The following is a 27,232-nucleotide window of genomic DNA, read 5'->3' on the forward strand; positions in this document are numbered from 1 at the left end:
CATTCATTGTAGAAGGGAATTAAAACAAGTGTGAACAATAAGTTTCAGTCTAGAAAAATGCTATATTACCAGACAACTCTTTTATAGAAAGATATGTGATAAATGCTGGGTGTGGTGCTTCACCCTTGTAATCCCAGGGACTAGGGGAGCTGAAGTGGGAGGATGGCTTGAGGCCAGGAGTTTGAGACCTGGGCAACATAGTGAGACCCTGTCTCTTAAAAAAAAATCATGGTAAAATATATAAATGATTTATTTGAGATATCATTGAAAGTTTTTGTTTTTTGTTTTTGTTTTTTTTTGAGATGGAGTCTTGCTCTGTTGCCCAGGCTGGAGTGCAATGGCACAGTCTTCGCTCACTGCAACCTCTGCCTCCCGAGTTCAAGCAATTCTCCTGCCTCAGCCTCCCGAGTAGCTGGGATTACAGGTACCTGCCACCATGCCTGGCTAATTTTTGTGTTTTTAGTAGAGATCGGGTTTCACCATCTTGGCCAGGCTGGTCTCAAACTCTTGACCTCGTGATCCACCCACCACAGTGTCCCAAAGTGTTGGGATTACAGGCATGAGCCACCGCACCCGGCTGGAAATTTATCTCAAAGAGCTTCTTTGGTCATACCGTGTGTGTGTGTGTGTGTGTGTGTGTGTGTGTGTGTGTATACACACCTAAGCTTAGAAACAACAGATCTACCATACTGTATGCACATTGCTTGTATTTGTTAGATTGTATTAAGGTCTGTAATTTAGCCCCATATATGCAGAAGACATACAACATTTATTTTATTTTATTTTAAATAGATTTAGGGGGCCAGGTACAGTAGCTCACACCTGAAATTCCAGAACTTGGGATGCCAAGGTGGGTGGAGGTCACCTGAGATCAGGAGTTCGCCAGCCTGACCAATATAGTGAAACCCTGTCTCTACTAAAAATACAGAATTAGCTGAGTGTAGTGGCACATGCCTGTAATCCCAGCTACTTGGGAGGCTGAGGAAGGAGAATCATTTGAACCTGGGAGGCAGAAGTTGCGGTAGGCTGAGATCGTGCCATTGCATTCCAGCCTGGGCAACGAGAGCAAAGCTCCGTCTCAAAAACAAAACAAACAAACCATTATATGTATATGTATGTGTGTGTGTGTGTATATATATATATATATATGTATGTATAGTCTATTTGCAGTTTTTGCAGTTACTCATGCTGCACCAAAGGCAAAATTTTGTAGTAGCCAAAGTTTATCTGCAAGGTTCCTCCTCCCATACCTCCCTAAGGAGAAGCCTGTTCAGCTTCCATTCATTCAAGGCCTAAAAGCTACCTCTTGATGATGATGTCTTGCCAGGGAGGGCAAGCTATACATTTTTATTATTTCTTTGAGATGGAGTCTTGCTCTGTCGCCCAGGCTGGAGTGCAGTGGAGCAATCTCAGCTCACTGCAACCTCCACCTCAGGAAGTTTTTTCTAACCAAAGCATCCACATTGTGTTTATATGCCCCATTCTTTTTTAAATGTCTTATTCAGTTTCAGGAGGATAAAGATGACCAAGCAGGAATGAAACATTCTTTAGAAATTATGGAATTATAGATTGTTTTGAGCTACAAAGACTCTTTCTTTTAAAAATGAGATAGTTGGGCTGGGCGTGGTGGCTCACGCCTGTAATCCCAGCACTTTGGGAGGCTGAGGCAGGTGGATCACAAGGTCAAGAGATCGAGACCATCCTGGTCAACATGGTGAAACCCCGTCTCTACTAAAAATACAAAAAATTAGCTGGGCATGGTGGCATGTGCCTGTAATCCCAGCTACTCAGGAGGCTGAGGCAGGAGAATTGCCTGAACCCAGGAGGCAGAGGTTGTGGTGAGCTGAGATCGCGCCATTGCACTCCAGCCTGGGCAACAAGATAGTTGAGGCTTACAGGAGGCAATTCAGTGAATTGCCTAACCCGGCATAGCAAATCAACAGCATTTTAGGGACTAGAACTCAGGGTTCCTTACTCTGAAAGAAATATTTTTTTCCATGGCGTTTTTGGGTAAAGATTAAGATCCAGTTACGTTTTTTTTTTTTTTTTTTTGAGATGGAGTCTTGCTCTGTCACCAAGGCTGGAGTGCATTGGCATGAGCTCAGCTCACTGCAAACTCCGCCTCCTAGGTTCAAGCAATTCTCCTGCCTCAGCCTCCTGAGTAGCTGGGATTACAGGTGCGTGCCACCATGCATAGCTAATTTTCATGCTTTTAAAAGAGATTGGATTTCACCATGTTGGTCAGGCTGGTCTCAAACTCCTGATCTCGTGATCCTCCCGCCTCAGCCTCCCAAGTGCTGGAATTACAGGAATGAATGTCCTTTTAACAAGCCGTAGACAGTGCTTTCATTTTTAACCATTTTTTTCTGAAAGGAATTCTGTACCTATTATAGGTACAGAAAAAAGCTTATACCACATTCTAGTCTATGAATAAAGTATGGTTTGAGTCTACAAAAATTATTTATTTATTTATTTGAGATGGAGTCTCGCTCTGTCACCCAGGCTGGAGTGCAGTGGTGCTATCTTGGCTTACGGCAACCTCCACCTCCTGGGTTCAAGCAATTTTCCTGCCTCAGCCTCCCGTTTATGTTATAATGAGTTTAAGTTGTTAGTTTATTTGAATTTGAATTCAAAATAACTGTTGCTTACAGAATATTTAATAAAATAGTAATTCCCCAAATCACTGAAAAATTTCTGCAGTCTTATAGAGATACTACTATGTGTATAAAGATGGGAATCTAATTTAAAACTTGGTACTTGTCCTGAACTATGCTACTAGTGTTTCTTTTTTTTAAATAACTATTGTCTAGATAAGAGATGTACTAATAAAGTATTTCTTTTATTCATCATCATTGCTATATAAACATAGGCCTGCAGGATTATGAAGCGGCACTTAAGATTGATCCATCCAACAAAATTGTACAAATTGATGCTGAGAAGATTCGGAATGTAATTCAAGGAACAGAACTAAAATCTTAATAACTATTAAAGCAACTAAGTATTGTTATAAGTTTTTTAAAAATATCTAGAGGCATTAGGAATCTTTGTACATATCATGGTCGATTGTACAGAATCGCTTTCTGTTTAGTACTCTAGTTCTGTAGAGCTGTAGAGGGCAAAATATTATAAGTCTATAGAAAATAAACTGTGAGTTGAATCATTCCTGAATAAGTAAATCTAAATAAGAATAATCTATTTTAATTCCTTTTTTCTTCATATTAATACATACTTATCTGGCTGGGTGCAGTGGCTCACACCTGTAATTCCAGCACTTTGGGAGGCTGAGGTGGGTGGATCATGAGGTCAAGAGATCGAGACCATCTTGGCCAACATGGTAAAACCCCATCTCTACTAAAAATACAGAAATTAGCTGGACATGGTGGTGCACGCCTATAGGTCCAGCTATTCAGGAGGCTGAGGCAGAAGAATCTCTTGAACCCGGGAGGTGGAGTTTGCAGTGAGCATAGATCCTGCCACTGCATTCCAGCCTGGTGACAGAGCAAGACTCTGTCTCAAAAAAAACACAAAAATACATACTTACACATTTTTGTGTTATGAATTAAGCTTGCTCTTGTAACAAAATATATTTTACTATAGTTGCCAGGACACTTACTGATTAATTTTTAACAAGGTAGAATTTTAAATAAAAGATTGTTTATAAAGTATTTTTGTTTATATTAAATATACCATTTAATTGACTGAATGGTTGACTTTGGTATAATAAATATTGATAGGTTTTCTGTATACACAGAATCTTATTTTTTCTTTAATACTTCTCTAACACCTGTTGTTCAAGATTAGATCAGTTCAAACTGGTATAAAACCACTGTTTAGAAAATCTTATCTTCAACTTCAGTTATAGGCTGTGCTCCTGAAAACTGATCATATTTCATAACACTGTCTGGTGAAGATAAATTTTTTTAGTGAAATAGTTTTCTAATACCTCCAAGTAGACAAGGGAGGGGGGAAAAGACAGCAAAGCATTAGATATTAACCTGGTATATTATGGTATTGGCATTGGATTGCACCAACATCTGTGTTGTATCACTGTGATTATGCAAGCATTAAGCACAATAGCACAGCTTCTCTTTTTCATGTAGTTATTGTAATTCTCTGATTAGATTTTAAAATGATTTTTTTTTTTTTTTTTTTTTTTTTTGGAGATGGAGTCTCCTGTTGCCCAGGCTGGAATGCAATGTCTGGATCCTGGCTCACTGCAGCCTCCTCTTCCCAGGTTCAAACAGTTCTCCTGCCTCAGCCTCCCTAGTAGCTGAGATTATAGGCGCCTGCAACCAAGCCCAACTAATTTTTGTATTTTTATTAAAGACAGTGTTTCACCATGTTGGTCAGGCTGGTCTTGAACTCCTGACCTCAGTGATTCACCTGCCTTGGCCTCCCAAAGTGCTGAGATTACAGGTGTGAGCCACTGTACCTGCCTTTTTTTTTTTTTTTTTAATTTGAAACCGAGTCTCCCTCTGTTGTCCAGGCTAGAATACAGTGGTGTGATACTGGCTCACTGCAACCTCCGCCTACCAGGTTCAAGCGATTCTCCTGTCTCGGCCTCCAGAGATGCTGGAATTATAGGCACCTGCCACCATACCCAGCTCATTTTTGTATTTTTAGTAGAGACAGGGTTTTGCCATGTTGGTCAGGCTGGTCTTGAGCTTTTGACCTCAGATGATCTGCCTGCCTCTGCCTCCCAAAGAACTAGGATTACAGGTGTGAGCCACCATGCCTAGCCATTTTTTTTTTTTCAAACCAAGGTGGGCAGATCACCTGAGGTCAGGAGTTTGAGACTAGCCTGGCCAACATGGTGAAACCGTTTCCATTAAAAATACAAAATGTAGTTGGGCATGGTGGTACACACCTGTAGTCCCAGCTGCTTGGGTGGCTGTGGCAGAATTGCTTGAAACAGGATGCAGAGGTTTCAGTGAGCTGACATGGCATTACTACACTCCAGCCCAGGCAACAGAACGAGACTCCGTCTCAAAAAAAAAAAAAAAAAGAGGAAAAGGAAACAAAGCTGGGATGAATTTTTATAGTATCTGATCATCTGATGCCACAAATTGTTGTGTGAGTCCTTTGATTTTTCTTTTCTTTTTTTTTTTGAGATGGAGTCTCGTGCTTGTTGCCCAGGCTGGAGTGCAATGGTGTTGTCTCGGTTCATTGCAATGTCTGCCATCTGAGTCCAAGCAATTCTCCTGCCTCAGCCTCCTGAGTAGCTGGGATTACAGGTATGCGCCACCATGCCTAGCTAATTTTGTATTTTTAGTAGAGATGGGGTTTCTCCATGTTGACCAGGCGTCCCCAAACTATGGCCCGCGGGCTGCATGTAGCCCCCTGAGGCCATTTATCCGGCGCCCCGCTGCACTTCAGGAAGGGGCACCTCTTTCATTGGTGGTCAGTGAGAGGAGCACAGTATGTGGCGGCCCTCCAACGGTCTGAGGGTCAGTGAACTGGCCCCCTGTGTAAAAAGTTTGGGGATGCCTGGGCTGAACTAACTTTAATGGGTGAGGTGACTCACGCCTGTAGTCCCAGCACTTTGGGAGGCTAGGGCAGGCAGATCAGAAGGTCAGAAGTTTGATACCAGCCTGGCCAACATGGTGAAACCCTGTCTCTACTAAAAATATAAAAAATTAGCGGGGCGTGGTGGCACAAACCTGTAATCCCAGCTACTCAGGAGGCTGAGACAGGAGAATCGCTTGACTCTAGGAGGTGGAGGTTGCAGTGAGCCGAGATCATGCCATTGCACTCTAGCCTGGGTGAAAGAGCAAGACTCTGTCTTGAGAACAAAAAACATACTTTATAGTTTAAACAAAGAAAGTAACAGCCCTTTTGCAAAGCAGACCTCTTTCTTGCCTGGGGAATAAATTGTCTTTGTAGGACTAACATTAGCCACGGATTAAAAATTATGATTTAGGCAGGGAGCAGTGGCTCACACTTGTAATCCTAGCACTTTGGGAGTCCGAGGTGGGTGGATCACCTGAGGTCAGGAGTTCAAGACCAGCCTGGCCACCATGGTGAAATGCCGTGTCTACTAAAAATACAAATTAGCATGGTGGTGCATGCTTGTAATCCCAGCTACTCATGGGGAGGCTGAGGCAGGAAAATCTTAGAACCTGGGAGGTTGCAGTGAACCAAGATCTCACCATTGCACTCCAGCCTGGGCAACAATAGCAAAACTCTGTCTCAAGAAAAAAAAAAGTTACGGTTTAGAAGTCATGCAGCTTGAGGCTACAGAATTCTGGCTTTCCCTAAACTGCTCCTAAGATCAGTGCTTAAAATATTTTGCAGACCCTGAACTTAATGAATCAGCTGGCACTACCCAAATCAATAAAGGGACTTATCTAATCTTGTGAACCCCCACCCAGGAACTAACTTGAGAAAACCAGCTCCGACTCCCTGTAATTTCATCTGTAACCAATCAGCACTCCTGGCCAGCGGCTTTCCCTTACCCACTAAGTTTTCCTTAAAAACTCTGCTTCCCTGCTACTTGGGGAGACTAATTTAAGTAATAGTAAAATTCTCATCTCCTGCACAGCTGGCTCTATGTGAATTACTCTCTCTCTATTGCAAATTTCCCTGTCTTAATAAATGGGCTCTGTCTAGGGAACAAAACCCCCTGGTGGTTAAAGAACAGTTGATATTTTTAAGGTAGTTCAGGCAGGAAACAAGAGACAGCATAATACGAAAAGTGGATTAGTCGATGTCTGCTTGCTTCAGATCACTTTCCTTGTAAAACAGAGGAGACTTCCCTATCCTGCCAGCTAAAAGGGGTCTGTTTGGGGATTTGGCTGTCAAATATCTCCTGATTTATCAGATCAGATAAACAACTAAGTTTTGGGTCAGGCACTGTGGCTCACTCCTGTAATCCCAGTACTTTGGGAAGCTGAGGTGGGCGGAGCACCTGAGGTCAGGAGTTTGAGACCAGCCTGGCCAACCCCATCACTACTAAAAATGCAAAAATTAGCTGGATGTGGTGGCAAGTACCTGTAATTCCAGCTACTAGGGAGGCTGAGGCAGGAGTATCTCTTGAACCTGGGAGGTGGAGGTTGCAGTGAGCCGAGATCACGCCACTGCACTCTAGCCTGGGCAAAAGAGCAAGCCTCTGTCTTGAGAAAAAAAAAAACTAGAGTGCAGTGATGCAATCTTGACTCACTGCAACCTCCACCTCCTGGGTTCAAGTGATTCTCCTGCCACAGCCTCCTAAGTAGCTGGGACTGCAGGCACATTAACACCCAGTTAATTTTTTAATTTTTTGTATTTTTAGTAGAGGTGGGGTTTCACCATGTTGGCCAGGCTGGCCTTGAACTCCTGACCTTGTGATCCACCCGCCTTGGCCTCCCAAAGTGCTGGGATTACATGTGTGAGCCACTGCACCCGGCCAATCCTGAGAATTTTAGCAACAACAAAAGTGACCCAATGGTACACCTGCTGTAGTTAGGAATTTTAGGTTAGTGTCTAGATGCTACATAGAAAAAGGTAAATTCACTTGCCACAAATTGGGCACCTACAGTGAAGGGGAAAAACAGTTTGTATGGTTTATACCACAAGGACAGGCGAATAAATTCAAATGTTATTGCCTAATTCACTTGGAAATCTTGTGTAGTGCCTATTTGATGTTTTGAGGAAGTGAACAAAATTAATTTTTCTTCTTGCTTGTGCCTTTACCAAATATCAGTTTGGGGGGGGGGTTATTGGAAGAAGCTGATGAGGCTGTAGAGTCTGAGCTGTTTCCTTACATCCAGCTACTTTTATGATTAGAAGATTCAACTTTTATAATCCCCTAATGACTCACAAATTTATTTTTTTCTAATTGATGGTAATATCCTGAACTGATACCAACAGGGGAAAGTAACAATGATTGCTTTTTTTTTCCAGAAAGATACTCAGACCCAAATGTCAACATACCATTTAAACAGATGGCAGCTGAAATAAATCTGTGTGTACAGTGGAATCACAGATCTTAAAAAATTGTATAGCCGGTCACCTACCACTGCTCACACTGTGTTAAAGATATATCAAATTAATTGCATTTATGAAAATATACCACATTACCTCACATCTTTGTACTTTTATCCATGTAGTTTCTTCTGCCAGAACAGCTTTCCTTTGATTTAACTTTATCTTTTCCAGGACGCTTCTCTTGATCTCTCTGGTCTTAATTTGAGCAATTCTGTCTTTATCTGAAAAGCCTGTGCATACTTCGTACTTTATATTACATAAATTATCACATTAATTTGCTAATCTCATTCTCCTAAAATATTGTTTGTTTTTTTGAGACAGAGTTTTACTCTTTTGTCACCCAGGCTGGAGTGCAATGGCGCGATCTCAGCTCACTGCAGCCTCCATCTCCCGGGCTCAAGCGGTTCTCCTGCCTCAGCCTCCTGAAGTAGCTGGGATTACAGGTGCCCACCACTACACCCAGCTAATTTTTTTGGGTTTCACCATGTTGGCCAGGCTGTTCTTGAACTCCTGACTTCAGGTGGTCCACCTGCCTCGGCCTCCCAGAGTGCTGGGATTACAGGAGTTAGCCACAGTTCCTGGCCAATATTGTTAATTAAAACAATAAAAGTCACTGTCTTTTATTTCTTTATCTCTATTTGAATAGTACAGTCTGCCATCAGTAAGGATCCAAAAAATATTTGCTAAATGAATCAATAAATTACAAGTTCTGTCTTCCAACAGCATAGCAGTGGGAATTAACATTATGTTAAAAAAGTGGGAAATTGGCCGGGCAGCATGGCTCACTCCTGTAATCCCAATACTTGAGAGGCTGAGGCAGGTTGACGGCTTGAGGACAGAAGTTTGAGATCAGTCTGGGTAACACAGGGAGACACTGTCAACACATATACATACACATACACATTAGCTGGGGGCATAGTGGTGCATGCCTGTAGTCCCAGCTAGTCAAGAGGCTGAGGTGGGCGATGGCTTGACTGCTTGAAGACAGGCACAAACACACAGTGAGACTCTGTCTACACACACACACACACACACACACACACACACACACACACACTAGCTGGGGGCATGGTGCTGCGTGCCTATAGTCTCAACTAGTTGAGACTCAGAGGTGGGGGATGGCTTGAGCCCAGGAGTTCAAGGTTGCAGTGAACCATGATCATGCCATGATTACTCCAGCCTGGGTGACAGCATGAAACACTGTCTCCAAACATAAAAAAATTAAAGTATGAAATTGTTGGTCAGAATCTTCCTTAAATCAATGTTTTTTCTTACAGCTCCTGTGTTCCTTTGTCTTGATAAGTAAATAAAATATGAAAGGTTTTTGAAGCTTTTGGACTACATGCACTAAAACACCTTCTACCTTATATTTTGCTATTTTGAACATATTTTTATTTAAAAAGACACTGTCATGCAGCTATCAGTTGAAATACTTTATTTAACTTATTTTTTAAAATGATTAAAAACTTTTTATCTTCTTAATTAGGTATTCTACCCTTAGATTTAAAACTCATTTTTCCTGAGTATATTTTCTCTTAAATATACAAAGGAATATATTTTCATAGAGTGTGTTGAAAATTAGGAAAATCAAGGGTTCTGGTTCTGTCAGGTGCAGTATTTAGAGTGTTATTTTGATAAAATCCAGTTGCTCTGATACAGCTTGAAAATACTTGCTCCTTTGGAGTATAATTGCAGGGGAAAAACTGTGGGATAGGTAGAAATTCACCATAATGACTTGAATTGGTTTTGTACATAATCATCTGAGGTTTTGATAGTGAGGTGGCTGTCTGGAGTGTCTTTGGATCCAACATACATGAAAACACAGGATTGCCAGGGTTCACACAAGGAGGCAGTTGTTCAGATTTCATTTCTGTGTCTGAATTTGAATGTGAAGTACTTTTCTTATCCTAAAAGATAAGCACACAAAATCATTCTCAATTATAAAGTTCTGAAAAAAATAAAACTAAACCTAGTCTTACCCACCTTCCCTTTTTCAGGAATTCTATTCTCTAGGGCATTGAAGACCACCCATAAAATCATATACACCTGTACAGAGCAAACTTGTCACACATTTGCATAAAGTAGCTTTTTAAACATTCTGTACTAGAACTATGAGTATTTAAAAATCTGTAAATCATAGGGAAAATGTGTAAAAGTCATAGTTGGAAGAGGAAGTACAGCTTGATTTTAGAGTGAGAAAGGAACAAGATAAACACTCAGGGTTATCCTGGGTATGTGGGCAGCCATTAAGCAACTAATTATGCAGCTAACAGAATAATTAAAATTGTGATAATTGCTATGAATAAAAAAATAAAACATTAATAGAGACAGAATGGGAGTTCTAATCTAGTGTTGGGGGTTAGGGAAAACCATTCCACTGAGAAACCATTCAATCTGACACTGACTATAAGGCAAGGAAGTAAAAGATAGAGGTGGGGACAAAGTATGGCAAAAGTCAAATAAGTTAGGGTGAAAATGTCATGAGATCAGAATAGTCAGCCAGGGGGTCAGATCTCTCAGGGTCTTGTTGACTGTGTTTAAAATTTGAGTATCGTAAAAGCAGTGGAAAGCTATTGAAGGGTTTTAAGCAGAGATGTGACATGATGTAATATAATTCTAATAAAATTACTCTGGTGTTGTTAGGGTCTTTGTGAATGTGGTGAGGAACTTAGTAGTCCATGTGAGTAATGATGACAGTATACAGTAGGTGGTAACATGGAGATGGAGCAAATTTGTTTGTTTTTGTTTTGTCTTGTTTGTTTTTTGACAGAGAGTCTCGCTCTGTCATCCAGGCTGGAGTGCAATGGCAAGATCTCAGATCACTGCAACCTCTGCCTCCCAGGTTCTCCTGCCTCAGCATCCCAAACTGCTGGGATTACAGGCGTGAACTACGGCGAAGGGCCAATGGAGCAAATTTGAAACGTATTTTGGAAGTAGAATTCACAAGATCTCATGACTGATTAGAGGTGGATGGTGAAGAAAAGGGGATCTAGGATAACTTCCAGTTTCCTGGACAAACACTTGGGTAGATAGTGGTGCCATTTACTACAATGTAATATGTAAATCAAATACATATATGTAATTTTTTTATATAGATGAAACATAATTTTGGCACTGAAAAGCACTTAGTATTGATGATGGCCTGATACATTAATATAACAATGTTTAGGCCTGGGCTGGTGGTTCACACCTGTAATCCTAGTACTTTGGGAGGCTGAGGCGGGTGGATCATGAGGTCAAGAGATGGAGGCCACCCTAGCCAACACGGTGAGACCCTGTCTCTACTAAAAATACAAAAATTAGATGGGTGTGGTGGCACATGCCTATAGTCCCATCTACTCGGGAGGCTGAGGCAGGAGAATCACTTGAACCTGGAAGGTAGAGGTTGCAGTGAGCTGAGATCTGAGATTCAGACACTGTACTCCAGCTTGGCCACAGAGTAAGACTCTGTCTCCAAAAAAAAAAAAAAAAAAAGTATATATATATATATAAAACAATGTTTAAAAAAATTAACAAACTTTATGAAAAACTCTAAAAATGTCATGACTGAATCCTGAAATTTTGATGTTGAATTCTATCATAAGAAACTTTATTGTAGAAAATTTTAATTCACATCATTACTTACAAAAGAACTGAAATGTGTACTGATTTAGATGGATGTTAATTTTAATTATAATGCTAATGCCAAAAATACTAATAAAAGTACTCAAAAATAGTTTCTTTTCTTAAATAGTTAAGTTTTTTCCTCAGCCTTACATTGATGTAAGATAAATATTCATCCAGCCCTGGTATAATTATCTCAGAATAATTATAAACTGGGGATTCTCTTTTTCTTTTTTTTTTTTTTTGAGACAGGGTTTCACTCTTGTTGCCCAGGCTGGAGTGCAGTGGTGCGATCTTGGCTCACTGCAACCTCCGCTTCCCATGTTCAAGTGATTCTCTTGCCTCAGCCTCCGGAGTAGCTGGGATTACAGGCATGTGCCACGATGCCTGGCTAATTTTTTATTTTTAGTAGAGATGGGGTTTCACCATGTTGGCCAGGATAATCTCAATCTCCTGACCTCATGATGTGCTCACCTTGGCCTCCCAAAGCGCTGGGATTACAGGGGTGAGCCACCATGCCCAGCCCCACTGCAGTTTTCTTATTTGGGTTTCACTTTCTTCAAACCTGATATTCGTAAAATTGGAGTTCAAACTGACTACAGTTAAGAATGAAACAAACAGCCAGTACAAAGAATAATAAAAGGATGATTTTAAAGTCTCTGCCACATTTGTGAACAACTCTTATTTACTTAAATGATAAAAAAGCTTCATTAAAAGTGTAAATGATTTTTCAGAAGAAATTAAATCTTAAAATTGGCCTGTGACAGTGCCTTGAAAGGTATAAAAATCTACAAGTAGCTGGTATTAGCTTTCTTAGTAATTTAATTTTCAGTTAAAGTTAGAGAAGGCCAGACCACTATGAGTTTTCGAAGTCCTTCGGGATAGACACATATACACTTATAAAGATAAATGAAAACAAGCCACTGATAATGACCATTGCAGAAGCTGTAATTATAAAATTAAGATTTTTTGATGTCACTGTTGATGTTAAGTATAGTTAACACAGAAGCAAAAATAAAAAAGATTAATTTTGAGGCACTCTTGTCTGCTCAGGCCCACCATCTTCCTTGTTAATGTTTTCCTTTATTATTTATTTTTTTATTTATTTATTTAATTTTATCACAGTTAGGGGACGGAAAATGAAACCTAAGCTTTTCATTGCTTCTGAAAACAGTGACTATAAATGTATCATATCTTTTTTTTTTTTTTTTCTTTTGAGATGGAGTTTCTCTGTTGTTGCCCAGCCTGGAGTTCAATGGTGTGATCTTGGCTCACCGTAACCTCAGCCTCCCAGGTTCAACCAATTCTCCTGCGTCAGCCTCCCAGGTAGCTGGGATTACAGGGGCATGCCACCACTCTCGGCTAATTGTTGGTATTTAGTAGTTTCACCAGGTAGGTCAGGTTGGTCTCCAACTTCTGACCTCAGGTGATCCGCCTGCCTTGGCCTCCCGAAGTGCTGGGATTACAGGTGTGAGCCCTCAAGCCCGGCCACCATATCACTTTTCAAAAAAACTCCCTTCTTTGACAGAGTACAATTTAAATAAGTGTACAATTAACAAAGTACGTTTTTCTTGTTCAAAACCATCACTGGACAGTTTGCAGTAGGGTATGAGTGCATGACAATCCCGATGGTCTTTACACCTTCAGAAGCTATTTGGATTTAATGAAATGTGCATTTACAGGTGTAAATGTAAAAGCTCAGTAGTTGCCTTTTAAGGTGCTTTTCGGGGTTTGGGGGTGGTAGGAGTAAGGGGTGCCTCAATTTATATAAACGAATACCAACATTCCGAAACATCTAGCCCTCTGTCTAAACTTACCCAGTCGTGGTCTGTCATTTTCGCTATCTTCTTTGTTAATGTTTTCGGCAAAAAACAGTTTTCATGCAGCAGACGGCAAAAAAAAGCCGGTGAACGCCCAGGGACGTGGTCTTTTAACTGCACCCAATGAAAGCAGCAAATAGAAGATGAATAGCTGGGTGGATCAGGATGTGTAAACCTATCCGTTTAATACGGAGAGCCGTTTTCCCCGGTGAAACCACGAATCCTTTCTGGAGGTTGCAACTCGTATCCATAGCAACTGGCCGCGGTCACCGGCTCCCGGATGTTGTGGGGATCCGAGGCTGCCTGGCTGCGCTTCCCGCAGCCGCCCGGCGGCGGCCTGCGCTCCTTTTCGTGAGTCGTAGTCCTTATCCTCAGCGCTGCCCGGCGGGAGGCGCGAGCCGGACTACGCATCCCGGCATGCACTGCGGCGCCCAACCGACCACTGCCTACCGGCTGCGGACGCCTGCGAGCAGGTTGTTGTTTTTATAAGAGGCGTCATTGGCGTCCGAGCTGCGACTGCCGCCGGTGGGGAAGCCTGCGCGATCCGGCGGAGGTGGCGCTGCCCCTTCAGGTACGGTGCTGTGCGGGCTTCGACCCCTGAGAGGGGGTTTGCGCCGACTGTCGGCGTCCCTGGCGGATACCCTCGGTCCAGGCGAGGAGCCGTGGCGGGGTCCGCCTCCTAGGCGGGGGCTGCTCGGGCGGGGGCTGCTCGGGCGGGGACTTGACGCCTGGCGACCGCGGCCGCACGGGCGACCTCCTCGGGCTGCGCGCGAGTCCACAGCCCCGGAGGCCCGCGCTGGCCCTGAGGGCGTCTGGTCCGGTGGTCTTGCAGCCTCCAAACCCTGTGTGCAGCACCTCGTTGCGCGCCGCGGTTGGGAGAGCTAACGGCCTGGAGCACCCGCCTGCCTTCACCGGGCAGGCTTGAGAGTGTTCGTCGGTCTGGGCTGATGAAAATCCATATGGTAAGACGTTATGTGCGTCACCCTGCCGGGTTAATGCCAGCCTGTCTTTTGGTGACGTTTGGTGATGTCAGGAATAGAAAGGCGAAATACTAAATAATGCCCGGAGACTTCTGTTCGCACGCCAGCTTGACGATGATGAAATACCCCTCCATACCCTTCTCTCGCTCCACTTTAAGCTTTGGTCTTCCTGATCGATTTGTCCTCAGTAGCAGCTGTCCCATGCGGTGCCTTGTATGCGTTACTTGTTTATGTTTAGCGCTGTTGAGAGCACCAGGTAAGGTATTTTGTTGAGTGGTGAAATTTGCACTATTCTGTTCTACTTTTATTGAAAAACACAGAGGGGCTTTCTTGTAGCAAGAATAGCTGACTATAGTACTACGAATTTTATATTTGTCTCCTCCAATCTGCAGGATAGTGCTTGAAATATCACTGTAAACACATCATGTCTTTGGCTTAAGATGAGAATCATATTAGGCGCTACATGTCTCGGGATATTTATCACACACATCCAGTGTGGATGGTTTACTGTTTTTTTTCTGAGCTCAGGTAGTATAGAGGAAGAGACGGAGATGTTGGGAGTATTGTTTTAATTCATAATTTTAAACCCTTTTACACTAAGGATGGAATTTCATTCAAAAAAGCTATAAAAAATCAGCCCAAATACAATTTAAAGGTATAGAAGTACACGTTCTTAAATGAAAACAGGTTGGAAAATAGTGTAATTGCAGTTTTGAAAGTAAACTATGGAACAAAAAGTGAACATACCTCTGTATACGTCTATTAGAAATGACTTAAAGGGCCAGGCCCTGTGGCTCACGCCTGTAATGCTAGCATTTTGGAGGCCCATGCGGGTGGATCACCTGAGGTGAGGAGTTTGAGACCAGCCTAGCCAACATGGTGAAACCCTGTCTCCACTAAAAATACAAAAATTGGTTGGGCGTGCGTGGTGGTGTGCGCCTGTAATTCCAGCTATTCCGAAGGCTAAGGCAGGAGAATTACTTGAACTGGGGAGGCGGAGTTTACAGGGAGCCAAGATTCTGCCACTGTACTCCAGCCTGGAAGACAGAGGAAGAATCTGTCTTAAAAAAAAAAAAAGAAAGAAAGAAAGAAAGGAAAGGATAGTCATAGTTATAAATGCGATTAGTCACTACAGCATTTTGAGAGTTTGTATACCCTTTTTTTTCACTTTCTAGTGGAAAGTTCCCCACCCCTATGCAAAAGAAAAATGCAGCAATTCCAGTTATGAATGCGATGCATATTACTTTAAAAAGAAAATAAGGTAAGGGCCTAGTGTGGTGGCTCGCGCCTGTAATCCCAATACTTTGGGAGGCCGAGGTGGGCGGATCACCTGAGGTCAGAAGTTGGAGACCAACCTGGCCAACATGGCACAACCCTGTCTGTACTAAAAATAGAAAAATTAGCCGGGTATGGTGGTAGGCGCCTGTAATCCCGGCTATTTGGGAAGCTAAGGCAGAAGTTGCAGTGAGCTGAGATCGCACCACTGCACTCCAGCCTAGGTGACAAAATAAGACTGTCTCAAAAAAAAAAAAAAGAAAAGAAAAAAAACAATCAACAACAGTAAAAAACACGGAGTCCCTGTTGTTGCATCTGCAGACTGTTTGAAAGTGTAAATTATTTGAAGAATAGGGACAAGAAATGAATTAGTTGGACTGGAAAAAAAACCAAATTTGACAATTTGTAGCATTTGTACATTGCATTTTATTTTCTGTAGATGATGTCTGGCTCTATCACCCAGGCTGGAGTGCAGTAGTGTGTGATCATGACTCACTGCAGCCTTGACCTCCTGGGCTCTAGTGATCCTCCCAACCCAGCCTTCTAAGTAGCTGGGGCCACAGACACATGCCACCAGGCCTCGCTGATTTTTTTTTTTTTTTTTTTTTTTAGACAGAGTCTCGCTCTGTTATCCTGGCTGGAGTATGGTGGCACAGTCTTGGCTCACTGCAACCTCTGCCTCCCAGGTTCAAGCATTATTCTGCCTCAGCCTCCGGGTAGCTGGGATTACAGACATGTGCCACCATGCCAGGCTAATTTTTGTATTTTTAGTAGAGATTGGGTTTTGCCACATTGGCCACGCTGGTCTTGAACTTCCGGCTTCAAGTGATTCATCCGCCTCGGCCTCCTCAAGTGCTGGGATTACCCAAAGTGCTGGTATTACAGGTGTGAACCACTGCACTCGGCCTAACTTGAATTTTTTTTTTTTTTTTTTTTTTTTTGAGACTGAGTCTTGCCGTGTAGCCCAGGCTGGAGTGCAGTGGCGCAGTCTCAGCTCACTGCATCCTCCACCTCCCGGGTTCAAGTGATTCTCCTGCCTCATCCTCCTGAGTAGCTGGGATTATAGGCACACACCACTATGCCTGGCTGATTTTTGTATTTTTAATAGAGATGGGGTTTCACCATGATGGCCAGGATGATCTTGATCTCCTGACCTCGTGATCCACTCTCCTTGACCTCCGAAAGTGCTGGAATTACAGGTGTGAGCCACCGCACCTGGCCCTAATTTTTAAATTTTATGTAGAGACGAGGTCTTGCTATGTTGCTTAGGCTGGTCTCTATGAAGTCCTGGGCTCAAGTGATTTTCCTGCCTTAGCCTCCCAGAGTGCTGGATCCAGGCATGAGAGCTCCATGCCTGGCCTATGCATCCCATCTTTTGATCTGGTTTCTTTCCACCTTGCATAGTGAAATCAGAGGCAAAAGTGCTTAGCTTTTCTTCACTTAAGGCTGGACAATTGAATCACTTTGAATACCATGTTTTATATGTCTGATATTTTGGCTTATGTCAATTTTTGTTTTATTTTTTGATGCGGTTATGTTGGATATGGACTGGTTAGTAGCATAATCCTTGGTTAGCCCACATTTGTTTTCTGTCGTAAATGGCTACATTGTTCTTTCATAGTAACACACAGTACTTTTTTTTTTTTTTTTGCTACTGTCATCCCTTAAAAATTAAGGAGGTTTACGTTAACACCAAGTGTCCCTGAACTTTTGATAAAATATCTGTTCTAAAGTGTTTTAGAAAAGGCACTTACACTTTGTTGTTTTTCAGTTTGTAGCGTTCACACTTTATTTTCTTAGATTGCCTTCTTTGGAGTTTGCCTTCTCCAAATGTCAATTTCTTTTCAATACTTTTTACTTTATAATTTTGTATATTCTGTGTGCCGTGTTGGCTCAATATGTTACTAGGCTTTGGTCCATTCACAGGGCATAAGGAAAATTCATAATTGATTAACATATCTGATTTACTAACTCCATCCACAATGTTGTTGTATGGGTTGTGTAATTGTATTCTTACTCAAGTTGAATAAAGGTTTTAAAAAATTAGGTGCATATGAACTACTAAAATCGTGGAAGTAGGAGTTTTTGAACATCTTAAGAACGTGAACATAGCAGCAAGGCCTGTGAAGCCCAGGGTACTTTAAACAAAAAATGCAGACTCATCTAACAATGCAGAACTGCTAGAGGCTGAATTATTTTTGTGTTTCTGTGTGGTGAAGATGAGGAAGTTGCAGTATTCTAAGTGATACAGGATTACATTTTCACCAGGTTCTTACCTGACAGTTCTGTAATTTTGACTAAACTAAACCACTTGGTTTCAAAGGTGATTTGGAGTGTATTGCACCAGATAATCTTGGCCACATTTTCTTTCAACTTGAGTTCTAACATGAAATTCAACCTTATAATATGGGAAAGATTGCAATTAAATGATAAATAAAGGAATTGACCCCCCCCCCCAAAGGGTATTTAATGTGTGGAAAGCTCTTTAAGGGCCTGTAGAATTACCTGAGGAAGTATTAGCAAATAAGAAGTGTGAGTTAAATATTTTTTTCTGTCATCACAGGAAGCCAGAATTTTTTTTTTTTTTAGTACTTCTCTAAATCACTGTTCTTTTAAAATCTTAATTCTGGTTCATATTGCCAGCATGTTGAAATGTAAAAAGAACATTGGATTGGGAATCAGAGGATTTTTAATGATGTTGAGCAAGTAATTATTTGTAATTTTCTGTTTCCAAATTTATAATTTTCATTTCCAAATGAAAATGAAAAAGCTGTGTTCATGCAACTCTTAAACCTATGGCAGCTTCTACTTCTCTAACTACCAGTTCTCAAACATTTTCCCTGCCTTAATACACCTGAAAGATGAAAAAAAAAAATCTACTCGTGAAGTATTACTGTACTGCATAAGTGCCATTTACATAAAGCACTTATGTATTCTAAGTGTAATGACTTGATGTAATAAACACTTTTTGACTGGGAAGTTTGATGAAGAAAAAAAGTCAAATGGGGTATTAATTTGATTTCTTGGTAGAACTTAGTGGCTTTTTCCAGAGAAGGAAACCTGGCTCCTCTCCTGACTGTGACTTTGCACTCTGTTGCATTAAATGTCCTGAAACTGCAGTGCACTTCTGTGGTTGAGCTTTTAATTTTGGTTTTTATTTGTTTTAATCTCCTATAAGTGTCAGAAAGGTGATCAGTCTGAACGATATGAAGTGGTATTGTTAATATTCTCAAATGGATCTTTACGTTGATTTCATGAGCAATGCTACTACATTGAATATGAAATCTCAGGTCCTCTGAGAGATGCATTTCATGTGTAAGCATTGGTCTTTGAGCCAAAGAAATAATGGAGTTTACATTCTCCTTCTGGGGAAGCTATCCCTGGCTATTAGAGGATCTGACCTTTTAGATGAACTTCAGGTTAGGTTGATACATAGAACATTTATGAAGAAGAAAAAGTCTTTTAGAAACAAATACATACTGGCTGGGTGTGGTGGTTCATTCTGTAATCCCAGCACTTAGGGAGGCGAAGGTAAGCGGATCATCTGTGGTCAGGAGTTTGAGACCAGCATGGCCAACATGGTGAAACCCCATCTCTGCTAAAAATATAAAAATTAGCCTAGCTTGGTGGTGTGTGTCTGTAGTCCCGACTACCCAGAAGGCTGAGGTGGGAGGATCACTTGAGTCAAGGGGTTTGAGGTAACTCCTGCCTCAGTTGGTGACGGAGTAAGATCCTATCAAAACAAAACCAAAAAAACCGATACTAAAAACATTAAAAAATATAATTGGAACTGTTTATCAAAACTTGGAAATTATACTAATTAATAAAGTAACACAAGGAAAAAATTACGTAGTATAAGTTACCATCAGGGCAAGTTATGCTAAGTATAGTAAATGCTATAAATTCAGGGGAAAATAAAATCAGTGGATGTCAGAAACAGTAATCTAGGGGGAAAAAACTTCGTGAGAGAAGACAGCTTTAAATACAGAAATCAGAGAAAAGAAAGAAAAGCATTTCAGGAAGTGAAGACCTGGATTTAGGGTTGTCCATTTTGTGTTCAGAAGACAGCAAGTAAATTACTTGGTCAGATGAGGAGGAAAGCTAATCAGATTAATTGCAAGTTAGGTTACAACCAGATAATGGAAGCTTTTCAGCGTCACACTAAGAAGTGTGTCTTTATTGTACAGAATAGTTATTCGTAAGGTTGAGGAGAGTCTTTGAGTGGAAAGAAAATACGTTTTTAGCACTGGGTGTAAGTGTATGTAACCTCCAGTGTCTTTCATCTTTGCCTCCATGTTTATAGGGTAGTAGTGTTTTTTGTGTTTTGTCTTGTTGAGATGGAGTTTCACTCTTGTTGCCTAGGCTGGAGTGCAATGGCACGATTTCCGCCCACTGCAACCTCCACCTCCTGGTTTAAGCGATTCTCCTGCCTCAGGCTCCCAAGTAGTTGAGATTACAGGTGCCTGCCACCATGCCCAGCTAATTTTTATATTTTTAGTAGAGATGGGGTTTTGCCCTGTTTGCTAGGCTGGTCTGGAACTCCTGACCTAAACTGATCCGCCTGCCTCGGTCTCCCAAAGTGCTGTGCTTACAGGCATTAGCCACTGCGCCCAGCAGTAGTGTGTTTTAGGGAGGGACAGGGAAAGCATTGAAAAATGGCACTATATAGAAAGCTGTGAGTACCATAGTAATTAAAACAGCATTGTAGTGGTTCAGGAATAGAAAATACTCTATCAGTGGAACAGAATAGAGATCACAGAAATGGATTAATAAATGTGTGGGACTTTATATGACAAATTATAGAAAAAATATGGAATATTCAATATTTGGTTTAATATTCAATATTTGGTTTAATTTCTATTTCACAACAAAAGAAAAAAATCCAGATGTATGAATTAAACAGCTTAATGTAAAAGACAAAATCTCTGAAAGAGTATTAGTAGAAAATGTAGGGGAATAATTTTATAATCTTGGGAGCAGGAAAAACTTTCTAAAACAAGATAAAAAATCTCAATACTGTAAAGGATATCCTGTTTTCCACCTTCTTGAAACATAGTAGAAGATACTTTAAAAAAATTGAAGCATACTAGAAGATTAATTCATGACCCAATGTTTAAGGAACTGCAAATCAGTAAAGACAATGCAATAGGAAAGGATTATAGATGCTTCATAGAAAAGGAGATGAGGATAATCAATAAACACAAGATGCACAGCCCCACTAAAGTCATCTGGGAAGTGCAGATTAAGAAGTTCATTATTGGCCGGGCGCGGTGGCTCAAGCCTGTAATCCCAGCACTTTGGGAGGCCGAGGCGGGTGGATCATGAGGTCAAGAGATCGAGACCAGCCTGGTCAACATGGTGAAACCCTGTCTCTACTAAAAATACAAAAAATTAGCTGGGCATGGTGGCGTGTGCCTGTAATCCCAGCTACTCAGGAGGCTGAGGCAGGAGAATTGCCTGAACCCAGGAGGCGGAGGTTGCGGTGAGCCGAGATCGTGCCATTGCACTCCAGCCTGGGTTAACAAGAGCGAAACTCCGTCTCAAAAAAAAAAAAAAAAAGAAGTTCATTATTGGCCGGGCATGGTGGCTCAGGCCTGTAATCCCAGCACTTTGGAAGGCCGAGGCGGGCGGATCACGAGGTCAAGAGATCGAGACCATCCTGGTCAACATGGTGAAACCCCGTCTCTACTAAAAATACAAAAATTAGCTGGGCGTGGTGGCGCATGCCTGTAGTCCCAGCTCGGGAGGCTGAGGCAGAAGAATTGCTTGAACCCAGGAGGCGGAGGTTGTGGTGAGCCGAGATCGCGCCATTGCACTCCAGCCTGGGTAACAAGAGCGAAACTCTGTCTCAAAAAAAAAAAAAAGAAGTTCATTATTTTGCTCATGAGACAAGCAGAAATTAAAGATGGTTGTTACTCTGTTGGTGGGACTGTGGAGAAATAGGTGCTTGCATATGTTGTTGCTGGGAGCAACTTTGTACTACCTTGGAGAATGTAATTTAGCAATATCTATAGTTTTTTGTTTTTTGGGTTTTTTAGACAGAGTTTCGCTTTTGGCCCTCAGGCTGGAGTCCAGTGGTGTGATTATCAGCGTACTGCAACCTCCACCTCCCGGGTTCAAGCAATTCTCCTGCCTCAGCTTCCCAAGTAGCTGGGACTACAGGTGTGCACCACCTTGCCTGGCTAATTTTTGTGTGTGTGTGTTTTTTTTTTTTTTGAGACAGTTTTCGCTCTTGTTACCCAGGCTGGAGTGCAATGGCACAATCTCGGCTCACCGCAACCTCCACCTCCTGGGTTCAGGCAATTCTCCTGCCTCAGCCTCCTGAGTAGCTGGGATTACAGGCACGTGCCACCATGCCCAGCTAATGTTTTGTATTTTTAGTAGAGACGGGGTTTCACCATGTTGACCAGGATGGTCTCGATCTCTCGACCTCATGATCCACCCTCCTCGGCCTCCCAAAGTGCTGAGATTACAGGCGTGAGCCACCGCGCCCGGCAATTTTTGTGTTTTTAGTAGTGATGGGGTTTCACCATGTTGGCTAGGCTGGTGTTGAACTCCTGATCTCAGGTGATCCACCCGCCTCAGCCTCCCAAAGTGCTGGGATTACAGGCATGCGCTACCATGCCTGGCCCTTTTTTTTTTTTTTTTTTAGATGGAGTGTCTCGCTGTTGCTGCCCAGGCTGGAGTGCAATGGTGCAATCTTTGCCCACTGCAACCTCCGCCTCCCAAGTTCAAGCAATTCTCCTGCCTCAGCCTCCCAAGTAGCTGGGATTACAGGTGCGCACCACCACTTCCGGCTAATTTTTTGGTGCTTAATAGAGACAGGGTTTTACCATGTTAGTCAGGGTGATGTCAAAGTCCTGACCTCAAGTGATCCACCTGCCTTGGCCTCCCAAAGTGCTGGAATTCGAGGCATGAGCCACCATCCTGGGCCTGATGGTTGGTCTTTTTAATGTTTAGCTTATCTCTAGGTGTTTTATTGCATATATCTAAATTTGATGTGTGTTCAGGCACAAAAAAGATGGAAAACTACTCTGGCATTCATTCTTCGCAATTGGTTTCAGTACCTCAAGGAGGCCTTCCTTAACCACTCTATTGCAAATTCCAGTTCTTGCACCATCCCTACCCCTACTCTTCCCTCACTTTTTTCTCCATGGCACTGGGCACCAGCTGGCTAAAAAAAAGTCCTTTTTTGGGCCGGGCACAGTGGTTCACGCCTATAATCCCAGCACTTTGGGAGGCCGAGGAGGGTGGATCACAAGGTCAAGAGATTGAGACCATCTTGGTCAGCAAGGTGAAACCCCGTCTCTACTAAAAATACAAAAATTAGCCGGGCATGGTGGTGCACACCTGTAGTCCCAGCTACTCAGGAGGCTGAGGCAGGAGAATTGCTTGAACTCAGGAGGCGGAAGTTGCGGTAAGCCAAGATCGTGCCATTGCACTCCAGCCTGGGTAACAACAGCAAAACTCTGTCTAAAAAAAAAAAAAAAAAAAAAAAAGTCCTTTTTTATTTTGCCTCAAAGAGTACTTTTCTTCTGGGAGATTTTTGTTTTCTTGTTTTCAGTGTTGTATCTTCAGCACTTGAGACGAGTTCATGACACATAGTAGGTACTCAGTAAGTATGTGTTGAATGAATGAATGCAGTTTCATGCTACAGATCAGGATAGGCTCATTTAAAATATTTCCATAGGTTTGCTATTAGACAAAAAGTAGATAAGTTTTCATTAGTTGGTATCATGTATCCTCTCCCCTTTCTCAGGTGATGTGTTTTAAAGCAGACATTTTCATATCCTTTGGGGGAGGTTAAAGACCTAGACCTTTTAAAAGCATTTTAGAAATATGTTTTTGAAAGTGCTCCAGACTGATTGTCTTTGGTCACATGACAATACAGCTGCACTTTGGGGCCTTTGCCGTAGCCTACTGGTTGCCTTACTTCGGAATTGTAGACGTGTGGGAGAATAATGCTCACATTCTTCTCCATCTTGTCTAATTCTAGAAGATATGGTGATAGAAACCTCACCTTTTTCATAGTAAAATGTAGCTACTCAGGAATGATGAAGGGCACCATCATCAGGTAATATTCATTCCAGTTATATTTTTTTATGAGGTAAGATTAATACTGTTTTTGTGTTATTCTTACAGATTTTGACAGCCTTCACCAGTGTTTTAAAATGACTTATTTAGCCAATAACTCTACCCTGAATTCAGTCTTGAGACACTTATTTAATGTTTCCTCTTGGATGTGATAGTAACTGTCTCAGATTTAAAATGCTCCAGACCAATTGACTCATTTGCTTTTCTTCTTCTTATTATTATTCTTTTTTTTTTTTTTAGATGGAATCTTGCTTTGTTTCCCAGGCTGGAGGGCCAGGGCACTGTTGGGGTCTCAGCTCACTGCAACCGCCGCCTCCCGGGTTCAGGAGAGTCTCCGGCCTCAGCCACCTGAGTAGCTGGGACCACAGGCTTCCACCACCATACCTGGCTAATTTTGTATTTTTTGTAGACACTGACTGGGTTTCTCCATGTTGGTTAGGCTGGTCTCGAACTCCTGACCTCAAGTGATCCTCCTGCCTTGGCTTCCCAAAGTGCTGGAATTACAGGTGTGACCCACACCTGGTCCAGTTTACTGATTTTCTTCTCATAACCTGTGCCTTTTGAAGTCAAACCTGCGCCTTCCTGCCTCAGTGGCTCTTCCATTCTGGTACTTCTCGAGGCCAGGAGTCATCTTTTATGCCCCATATTCAATACATCAGAAAGTCCTGTTGGCTCTGTCCTTGAAATACATGTATAATCTGTCCATATCTCGCTGTCTTCACTGTCACCATCCTAGTTCATACCTCCATCGGCTCTCAACTGGATTATCATAGTAGCTATGCAAATGAACTTTTTTTTTTGTAGCCTTGCCGAAACAGCAAATGAACTTCTTGCTTGCCTTTGCTTCCCTACAATGCTGTCTCAATAGGTACCCAGAGTGCTGTTTTATTACTTATAAAATTACTGACTCAGAGTAAAAAGCTAAAACACTTTAAAGGGAGTCTTTGGATCTGTAAGCCCCACTCAGTCTGTCCAACCCCTGCTACCCCGCATTATCTTGTGTTTAATCTCTTCCTCCTCTTTCCTGCTAGGCCATTCCACCCACACAGGCTCTTTGCTATTTCTCAAAGGTAGAGGTTTGCTCTCAACTTTATACTTACTATTCATTTGGTCTTAAATTCTCATCCTTCAGTTAACTGTCTGTAATGGTACCTTACTCATTCAAATCTCAAATCTTTGCTCACATATACATTAGCAATGAGGCTCGCCCTGACCATCCTTTTTTATAATTAAGCTCCTCTATGCCAGCATTTTTCATTCCCCTTTATTGTGTTTTCTCCATGGCAGGAAATAGCCTAACAAATATATATTTTACCTGCTCATGTTGTTTATTGAATATTTCCAGTATGAATGATGAAATGCACAGGGCAGTTTTTTTTTTTCAGGCTACTGTAGTAAGAGGAAATACAGTAAAAATATATAAAGGTGGCCGGGCGTGGTGGCTCACGCCTATAATCCCAGCACTTTGGGAGGCCGAGTATGGCGGATCATGAGGTCAGAAGATTGAGACTGTCCTGCCCAACATGGTGAAACCCCCATCTTCACTAAAATACCAAAAATTAGCCCAGTGTGGTGGTGCATGCCTGTAGTCCCAGCTACTCGAAAAGAGGCTGAGGCAGGAGAATCATTTGAACCCGGGAGGTGGAGGTTGCAGTGAGCTGAAATTACACCACTGCACTCCAGCCTTACATAATAGGCTGATAAACAAGCAATTACAGCACAGTATTCTATGTTAAGTGCTAGATGAGGAAAATACTAGAATCTTAGGGAAGGGGTCAAGGTATGGTTCACAAAGAAAGTGAATTGAGGTGAGCACTTGAGTTTGGGTGGCAGTAAGGGATGGGCAGCTGATCTGAATATGCAAAGTAAGCATTTTGAAAGGAATTGAGAAGGTTGGGCAAAGAGGGAATTAACTGAAAGAGATGAGAGCTAGAGATAAAAGACTAGCTTTGGGGCATTATCTTGAAGGAAATCTTAACATTTTAAAGGAATGACATAATGAGATTATCATTTTAAGAAGATCTTTAGGTATAATAGGGAGGTTCAAACTGCCAGGGGGGCTTTTATATTCACTGTGTCTAGGACAGGGCTCAAAAAGTTCCTTTTTGCTTTGATTGTAGTGTTGCATCCAGCATTTTGAGAAGAGAGGAATTAATAGGATTCTTTAGTTTTGCTAACTCCACCAAATTGTCATGGTGGAGTTAGGGCCAGTGGGACATCTTTTTTTCTCATTTGGGCTGGATGCTGTTACCAATATACCAGGGATTTGGTCTAGGTCCTGCTGCTTGCTGCACAGAAAGCCAATCACTGAGACATTGCCAGGGAAGAAGGCTTTAATTGGGTGGTGCAGCCAAGGAGGTGGGAGATCAGTGTTACACATCTCTCTGACTGACTGCTCTCACTGACTAAAATTAGAGGTCTGTATAGAAGAGAAGAAATGCAACCGTGTGTGGGCAAACAGGAATTAGGGAGGGTTGAGGAAGAGAAGTTGATCAACAGGCAGCATGTGGTCAGTTAAGCAATCATGATGGGTGAGGGGTCTGGATTCTCATTGTCCAATTGCAGTGATCTGTTAAGTAAGTTTCAGCTTCTTGTTATCATCTAGAGGCCTGATGGTTTGTTTCCTAAGAAAGGAACTGAGATTTCTCAAGTTTTAAGACTGGGAGGATTAATTTCTGTATTTATTCAAAGAAACCATAAATAATCAGTTCTGCAGGATAATTGGCTGGTTTCAATGTTATCCTTCCCTCAAGGAAGTAAACAGAGCATTAAACTGGGATCTGATTAAAGTGTGCTTATTGATTTGAGAAATTCAAGGATGGTAAGTTGTCCCAAGTCAGTAATGTGTTTTACTTTTTTTTTTTTTTTTAGAAATCTTGTCTATTAGAAGATGGGAACAGGTAAATGGAAGGAGAAGAACTTTGTCACAGTAGAGAAAGAATGCTTTTTAGGCTTCATCTAGTTTTCTTATCACAAAGCCCTCACCTACTTCTTGTTTCATATAGAATGACTTTTCCATTTACCCAGTCACTTAAACCAGAAACCTGGGAGCTATCCTACACTTTCTCCCTTTTATAGTTGGTTATTTAGTCCTTTAATAAAATAATCTTTTGGCTGGGTACAGTGGCTCATGCCTGTAATCCCAGCACTTTGGGAGGCGGAGGCAGTTGGATCACTTGAGCCCAGGAGTTAGAGACCAGCCTACCAACTTAGCAAGACCCCGACTCTGTTAAAAAAAAAAAAAATGAGCTGGGTAGGGTGGTGTATACCTGTAGTCGTAGCTACTCAGGAGGTTGAGATGGGAGCATCTGCTTGAGCCTGGCAGTTTGAGGCTGTGTTACTGGTGGCGGGTGTCCAGGTTCTTGGCATCTTGAACAAAGAGTTAGACAAAATGCACAAAGCAAGGAAAGAATGAAGTCAGAGATTTATTGTAAATGAAAGTACACTACACAGTGTGGGAGTAGCCCTAGCATAGGAGCTCAAGGGCATCATTAC

The 27,232-nt window shown here is 42.0% G+C and overlaps 3 protein-coding genes across 10 annotated transcripts in view; 2 read left to right on the forward strand and 1 right to left on the reverse strand.

Moving 5' to 3' along the window:
- The window catches only part of DNAAF4 (dynein axonemal assembly factor 4), a 66,727-nt gene extending 57,625 nt beyond the window's left edge, over window positions 1–9,102 (forward strand). For all 3 annotated transcript variants that reach the window (XM_074394212.1, XM_039462808.2, XM_010346116.3), the window contains one exon: window positions 2,870–9,102. In XM_074394212.1, the coding sequence (XP_074250313.1) occupies window positions 2,870–2,979 (110 nt within the window). In that variant the 3' untranslated portion in view covers window positions 2,980–9,102. The remainder of the gene's footprint in view (window positions 1–2,869) is intronic.
- A 37-nt stretch (window positions 9,103–9,139) lies between these two features.
- On the reverse strand, window positions 9,140–13,828 carry PIERCE2 (piercer of microtubule wall 2). Its single transcript, XM_003935599.4, has 2 exons — window positions 13,386–13,828; window positions 9,140–9,872 (listed from the first exon to the last, which is right to left on the reverse strand). Exons 1-2 carry the CDS (start codon window positions 13,401–13,403, stop codon window positions 9,525–9,527), a joined length of 366 nt encoding a protein of 121 aa, XP_003935648.1. The 5' UTR covers window positions 13,404–13,828; the 3' UTR covers window positions 9,140–9,524.
- A 39-nt stretch (window positions 13,829–13,867) lies between these two features.
- The window catches only part of CCPG1 (cell cycle progression 1), a 72,949-nt gene continuing 59,584 nt past the window's right edge, over window positions 13,868–27,232 (forward strand). For 4 of the 6 annotated variants that reach the window (XR_012516423.1, XM_074394209.1, XM_074394205.1 and 1 more), the window contains exon 1: window positions 13,868–13,959. The gene's annotated coding sequence lies outside the window, so the exon portion shown is untranslated. Of the gene's footprint in view, window positions 13,960–14,254; window positions 14,351–26,617; window positions 26,638–27,232 lie in introns of those variants that run through there. The other 2 variants (XM_074394206.1, XM_074394207.1) reach the window with 2 other exon arrangements.

Source organism: Saimiri boliviensis, chromosome 2, assembly GCF_048565385.1.
Source record: "Saimiri boliviensis isolate mSaiBol1 chromosome 2, mSaiBol1.pri, whole genome shotgun sequence".
NCBI classification, from domain to species: domain Eukaryota; kingdom Metazoa; phylum Chordata; class Mammalia; order Primates; family Cebidae; genus Saimiri; species Saimiri boliviensis.